Source organism: Dermochelys coriacea, chromosome 3 (assembly GCF_009764565.3).
Source record: "Dermochelys coriacea isolate rDerCor1 chromosome 3, rDerCor1.pri.v4, whole genome shotgun sequence".
Taxonomy (NCBI): Eukaryota; Metazoa; Chordata; order Testudines; family Dermochelyidae; genus Dermochelys; species Dermochelys coriacea.
In genome coordinates, this window is record NC_050070.1 from 168,655,285 (window position 1) to 168,663,031 (window position 7,747).

Genomic DNA, 7,747 nt, shown 5'->3' on the forward strand with positions numbered 1-7,747 from the left:
CAATAGTGACTAATGACACAAAGAAGTGACTCTCTTATCCTGGTCTGCTCATAGTTTTGAGAGGTGACTTGTAGTGGGGAAAATATTGTATGGGTCAGACTTTAATATAAATGTTATTCACCTTTCCCTTGTATTATAAAAACTAAAAACATTTACTAACTGTTGAAGATGTTGGTATTGAAATAAGTTTGTTTCCTTGCTCATCACTCAACCTGAAGTAAAATCCTAATGCTGAATCTACTATTACATTCATTTCTGCTACAACTGCTTGATGTCAGATCACAAGATTCATGGCAGGGTCAAATAGCAGAAGAACCTGAGTTTTGAGGGAGAATGTTCTTATTCATACACAAATACGTGCAAAGCTAGAACAGTGGAAACCGACACTGATTGGCCATATTAATAGCTTTCTGTATAAATGTTCCCTCTGTTCCAAGTTTGTCCAGGCTCCATGAAGGGTTCTCTAAGAGTTGCTCTGCAGTTCTGTTTCCTAAATCATGTAGAAGATGGCAATGCTTCTCCCAATATATCTAGATTTCAGCTAAAAATCTTGCTTTCCTCTGCACTAACAACTGAGTTTAGAGTTTGGCAAAATAAAGCTTAATATGGTGACTGTGTACATTTAAATAAGAAATGGATTGACAGAGCTAATTAGATCACTGTTTCTAGCAGTTCTCAGTATTGGATGTAGAGCACTAATCCCACTAATCATTTTTATTACAGTAGTAACTTGTTGTGCTAGGTACTGTGAAAGACATAGATTAAGACACTACTTTAAACCAAGGAAATATTTCAGAGAGAAAAATATTCTAAATTTATTTTTGTTTATGCAGAAGCTCTATCAGCCTGTTGTAAAGCAACAAGAGATAAAATCTGAGCCTTCTCAAGGTAAGTGTTTGTCATGACAATGCAAATGTATAGAGATAACACTACCTAGCACAGGGGTTCTCAAACTGGGGGTTGGGACCCCTCAGAAGGTCATGAGGTTATTACATGGGGGGTTGTGAGCTGTCAACCTCCACCCCAAACCCTGCTTGCCTCCAACATTTATAGTGGTGTTGAATGTATTAAAAAGTGTGCTTAATTTATTAGGGGGGTTGCACTCAGAGTCTTGCTGTGTGAAAGGGGTCGCCAGTAAAAAATTTTGAGATCCACTGACCTAGCGGAATCACCAAATGCAATTTTTTTTAAAGAAACACCAATAAAATTGCTCTCTTTCAAGTGTGACTTTCAGACAAAGATTTTTAACCAGTTCATTCTATTGGAATAGTTATACAAGTGAGAACTTGGTTATTTGAATACACTTCTATTCTGGATGTAACTGTGCAGACATAGAAGCTTGTGGTAGCTGAGCATACTACTACATTGCTTTATTAGCACACATCTAGTTCTCTTGTCCTAAACCTTCATGCTATTACAAGCGGTGCTTTTGAGCAAAAATCAGCCACTAACAAATGATGGGGATTTGGCAAATATTTTCTGTGGGTCAGATTATCTAATAACCGTGGCAGAGTTTCTTGCATCTTCCTCTGTCCACTGTTGTAGACAAGATACCAAACTCAATGAATCACTGGCTTCATCTATTTATGGCAATTGCTGTGTTCCTATTCATGTCTTTTGAGACTATGACTTGGTTCTCAACATCAGTCAGTAGGCAAGCAATTGCTAAGAACTGGCTGACCTGGTAAAGAAGCATAAAGTACACATTTTTGGACATGCTTTTATTATTCAGTACTGAGTGGCACAGAGTTGATTTTCTTCTTAAAAATTATAACACTCAAGTCACCTTTTAAAAGTACAACATCAATGGGACACATATGATATATAAATTGTAACTGTTAAAGCAGAAATTAACTATTTAATCAGTGTCCTAAGTTTACTAGGTACAGTACTTCGTAACAGGACACTGTCCCTGCCCTAAGGAACTTACAGTTAAGAACAAATAAAACATTAAGGGCTATGAGTAGGATGAGTCTTTCAAGGCTTGTCTTTTTACAAGCTGGATTATCTTCACTACCCTATTTTAAAAGGGTGTTGGTTTATTTCTAGCATTTTGAATGCAGTAAATCATACCCTGTAGTTACAAGGTCCTCAGTGTGCTTTGGCGGCACAATGTTATTCACACAATATAAAAATATTTAAACAAATAGAAACATTAACTAGAACTGAGGTAAAGTTTTGATAGAAGCTTTCAATTCTCAAATTGATGATCTGACTTTACTTTAGGCAATGTTTCCTTTTTGTAACTGAGAGGAGATTGCTCTCAGAAATGCCAGCTTTTGTAGCTAAGATGACAGCAGGAGCTGTAAAGAATTTCACTTCATAGTTGAGGGTTTTTTTCAGTGGTGGGGTTAGTGTCCACATCTGCAGGTTTAAGCATGGATTAACTTTTTGAACAATAGGCAGTTTTTATTTTGTTGCCCTTTTTAAACAAAGCAACAGCAAGTTATTAATAAAAATCATGTAGTTTGTGCTGAATCTTAGTATTTGCATGGTCGCTGGGAAGTTAATGCATCCCAGTTTAGTAAGTGCAGTGGCTAGAAACCAAAAATGTTTAGATTACTCAATACCTTTCATATCCTTTTTTCATTTCCCTGTGTTTTGGAAAGCCTAGAACAATGAGGAATATAATGCTCTCCATGTAAACCTAACCTTTAACCGATAGTGACATGTTAAATGAACTCAATGTGCCAGTGTTCCTGATTACCTAGAGGGGTCTCAAGTAACTGCTTTTGTCTTCTCCCTCACAATTTGGGGGAGTCCTTACTTTGTTCAGCCTTCCATCACGCTGTATCCTATCATCAAAATTTCCTATCGCAGATATACCAGCCTTTTGTATGAGTGTCCATTCATAGTCCACTGCTCTTTCTTTAGTTAGAGGGTTGCTGTGCAAATACTTTTCCTCCCAAGGTGTGAATAATCCTGCCTTTTGAACATCTTTTGCCATTCCTGAATTATGCAGCCTGACACCTGGATAGGGAATCAGATTAGGTCTCCACTAGTAATGCTCTTCCCAGGACAGAGTGCTCATTTTCCTGCTATAGCAGACAAGAGTCCAGGATTGCTTTTGCTCTCTGTTTGATGAGGAGCTTGATAGGTCTATTATTCTAGCTTGCAAATTATTCCAAATTTTTTATTTTCCTACTTGTCAGAGTGATCACAAGAACTAATTTTGCATAGAGACTCTCATCCTGTTATTGCCACAGTACGGTAAAATGAAAATGTTTCCTTCATTCTTCATCTACTGTGCAACTTCATTTCTTCCAAAGTTCTCTCTTCTTTCCAAATTTTTCTAATAGAACACATTCCCATTTTGTTTACAGTGAGTTCTTAATTTTTCTGGAGTAACACTTATCACTCCAGTTTTGCTGAGTGGAAAAGGATAACTGTCATTCTGAATTCTGAGGGCAGCAATTCCAGTTGTATCGCAACAACAAGACCTTTCCTTAAACCTGCTACTTTTGTCTAACTTTCCATTACTGACCTCTTCACGTTTGTTGTCTTCTGCCCTACCTTATTGTCTAATATAATGCAATCTTAAAACCTTGAAACTGTCTTCCTTCCTTCACAACCTTGTGTTGTCATTGTTTCCTGTGTGTGTCTAAATTAGGTTGCAGACCTCTGGGGCAGGAGCCTTGTATCTTGCTTTTCCTGTCTGCACCTTGATGAGGCCTTTAGGCAACATAAATGAGTAGAAGTAATAATGGCAACATATGAAACTTAGCACAGAGAATCGTAATTTTAGGGGTGGAAGTTGGTAAATGACCATCCACATCCAGGTTTTTAGAGAGTAAGACCTATGCTATAGGTGAGTTTAAAGACATTTATGCAAGGCCATACTATATTTTCAGTTACTAAGTCTAACTTTATACAAGTTGCTTACAAGTATTGTGGTGTATGTATGGTAAACAGCAGCCTATCTATACCGGTGGATAAGAAACAATAGAGAGTGCCTCTGGACTTCCTTGTGGTTTCATGGAGCACATTTACTTACACATGTTTATCAAGAAATCCTAAGATACATACCATTACTTAGCCTACTCTGGTCTTTTAAAAAATATTTAAGAGGCTTCAGTCAAGGAGACTTTGAGAACATGGGGTATGTTGGTTATTTCTCATAAGGTAACATAAAAAGTGAACAGATAAAAGTAATAAGTGAAGAACAGTAAATAAATAGCAAAATATTTCTCATTTTGTAGGCTCATATTCGAAGACCCTAGAACCATAGCCCTTAAAAATCTTTAGTTCAGTTCAAAATTAGTTCAATTACAACATCTGCAAATGTACATAAATAACAGCTCCTGGGATTGATGTCAGTGAGGGAAGATTACTTGTAAACATTTGTTGTATATTTTTCCTAAGTGAATAATGCTGTGACTGGCTTGTGGCAGCCCTTTGAATGTGGAAACAATATTCTTCTCTAAACGCTAAATGAGAAAAATGGGTTGTACAATATGACATGAGGCAGTACTGGCTTGATATATTGCCTCAGTCTTTAAGTGATGGGAAATCTGAGGGCTGCTTATTTTTTGTCCTGCTACTGAATAACCTATCAAACTATTATTAATGGGATCACTAAATTTACAAAGCAGTTTATTCTTTCAATTCCCTGTTATATAAAATACTGAATCACAAAATGCCTTAGAAAGCAACAAAGCAGATATTTAATAATTTTTAGAGGTTTTTTTACAGTTCTCCTTGGGGATATTCTCCTGCTCTCCCCTTTTTTGGGGGGGGGTCACTTCATGATTCTGGGGGAATATACAATTTTTTGATGTTTGTGTTTCTTTGCAGCTTCTCACATGGCAAATCTTAGGCAGGTAACAGGGGTCACGTCCAAGCAGATTAGTGAAGCAATGAAGGTAAGATTTCTGTGTGCCTGTTGGGAGGAAATCTTTCATTGTGATTTTTGTCATCTAACATTTAACATTTTCCATCAATGCTGTAAAGCAGCCTGATGAAGCAGAAATTCTGACTAGCCAATATATCCCTTTTGTTCAAAAATTTGCCAGCTCTATTTGTAAAATTACTGACTCTACATCTTTATCAGACATAAGTGCAGTAGAACCCTTGCTTTGGACTAGGTTTCCTTTAAGACTGTCAGTGAAAGACCTGTAGAAGTAGTCTTGTAATTTGGAACATCCACAGTGTTGGAAAGATTTAAAGATTTCTGGGACTGCAGTGTTTGGAACATTAAACCATCATTTTAGAAGAATGGTACTGCCTCTATCTACAAAATGGCATTTTATCACTTTGGTAAGAAATTTGAAATGAGCTGTAGTATTTCCACCTTATTTATTCTGATAAACTGTTCAAATGTTCTTCTCTTTAGTATTTAAACTTGCACTGAAATTTCCTTACATGAGCTGCTAATGCAGACTCTTGCTATTATTGCTCTATGAGTTAGTGTTGGTAACTCACAACTATAATTCCAAAAGATTGTGTTAGGTGGGGTTTTTATGGATGTCAAATTCTAGTTAACATGTTTTTTTCTACCCATAATTAATAATGTTAGTTTAATTATGTAACTTGGGATTGGAGATGCTTTGTTGTTGTTTTTTCTTTGTAGTCCCTACCAGCGTTGATAGAAAGAGCAGAGGGATTTTCCCAAGCATTAACTTTGCAGCCCATCTTAGAACTATGCAAGCTTCGCCAAGAAGTCTTTGCTGGCTGTGAGGCTAAGGAAGAAAGTAAAATCCAAAGCTTTATAACACAAATGGAAGTCACACCAGCAGAGGCTGCAGCCAGTAAAAATTCTAATGCTATCCTGAAAAGAAAGAGAACCACAGATTCGCCACAGTTGAAATACTACCCACTGCGACGAAGAATTACATTGAATACATGAAAGTTTTTCTTACACTTACTTTCAAGCGTGAAAATCTACTCTCCCCATTTCCACAGTATAGTTTAACTCTGTTCTTTTCTGATAGTTACAGGTTTTTCAACAAGAGAATTCTTAGTGGCTGTGTAGCCTTTAATGTTTTTCTATATTTTCTCTCTTTATTGTTACATCCTAGTCATGTGAAAATGTGTACATTAGCAGTGATGTTCATCAGAGTGCACTCATATCCCCACAAATTTTTCTCTGTCCTTCAAAATAGTAAACTCTATAGATTAGCCTATAATTCTTTCTATATACTTTTATTGTAGGGATAAACTCTGGTCTTGATCCTTCAGTTGCTTGCACAAGTGCATAACTTTATGCATGTGAGTAGACCTATTGTGTTCAATTGGATTATTCATGCATAAAGCATGTGTATAAAAGGATTGGAGGATGAACCTATTGTATTGCTCCTTAAATATAGTGAGCTAGATAGCTGTTGATTTCTTTAATTGTTGAGGAAAAGTAATTTTAAAACACGTCAGTCTCTGTATAGCAGAAATAGTTTTCATTTATGAAATTCGTGTGCAATTGCAAAACTGGTCTTTTTTTAGTACAATTATTTTTATTCTAAATTTGGGTGGGTTTGTCTTATTTTTTTTTTTATAATCCATGTTTTTATGTAAACATGGAATTTTAGTAAAATTTGTATGTATTTATCTGTGGTATAGTTTTTGAACAAAAACCAGGCCTTTTCGGTCTTGTAATCTATAACATATCGGCATTTTCATGTCCTCCTAACTACAAGTGTTTAAGTGCAACTACTTTGGGATCCCTAGAGGACACTTCTTCATGTTAGAGGATCTCCAAGCAGTGTGTGTGTGTGTGTATCTGTAAGTAAAGTATTTTTGTCTAGACTTTTTTAAATCAAAGTAGAGTAAAATTAAATTAATATCAAGCTGAACTGTCCAACATCTGAGTTTCTTCATATTATAACAATAACTAGAAGATTGTAGAGTATTAAATTGAGCAGCATGCCTTAATAATTTATATTTCAGATGTTTGTTTCAGAAGTCAAAGCTGCTATTATAACTTTTTCCTGGCTTACACTTGCAATATAACCTTATCTCTATAACATGCAAAGTGCTTTCTCATACTGAATTACTTTAATTACTCTTTATTGGAGAAATTTCACTGATCAAGTAGACTCAATAAGAGGGAAAGGACAAGCCCACATAACCTTTCAGAGACTGAAAATCTTTAAGAAAAAATGTGTGACAAATTTTAGTTTAAAATACTGTAACTAATACATATAAACTTTACAGGGTGAGAATTTGTATGTTGAACATTTGTATATAAATATTGTTTTTATGACATGTATATTTGTAAATAAACATTTGTGGTATTATACAAAGCAAATAAAACTGTAGTTTAAAAAATACTATATGAAATCTCAATTTAGTTTATTTACCAGTTCAAGAGTAATTATCTAATCTGGGAATATGTAGTGACTCTAGTGGGCTAAGGTATTAGTACCTTTGAAAGCTATGTTCAGATTTTGTCTTAGGTACTAGGAGGTGACCAGATAGCAAGTCTGAAAAATTTGGACCAGGGCACAGGGTGTAAAATAGGATCCTAAGACAAAGCCCCTAACATCAGGACAGTCCTGATAACACCCTAGGTAGTGGTCCCATTCTGGTTCTTATTTGTCCTCTCCAAACCACTGCATAACTCAGTGTGGATGGAAGTATCTATTTGAGAAGTCCAGGACTGGGATTGCAAGAGTGTTGGGATATTTTAGCATCTAGAATATAGATAGGAAAGAAGAATACAATCCACCTGCATTATGCAGAGTTGTGTGCTTTTTTTTTTATTAGTGGGGATGAGAAGACCCCAACCACCCCATTCCTTCACCCAATCATTGAT

General features: G+C 35.9%; 1 protein-coding gene across 1 annotated transcript in view; it reads left to right on the forward strand.

Annotated features, from left to right (window-relative positions):
• The window catches only part of NSL1 (NSL1 component of MIS12 kinetochore complex), a 15,421-nt gene extending 8,193 nt beyond the window's left edge, over positions 1–7,228 (forward strand). Inside the window, exons 4-6 of the mRNA XM_038396329.2 lie at positions 834–888; positions 4,795–4,862; positions 5,570–7,228. Coding sequence (XP_038252257.1) covers positions 834–888; positions 4,795–4,862; positions 5,570–5,845 — 399 coding nt within the window. The 3' untranslated portion in view covers positions 5,846–7,228. The remainder of the gene's footprint in view (positions 1–833; positions 889–4,794; positions 4,863–5,569) is intronic.
• Positions 7,229–7,747: the final 519 nt, after the last annotated feature.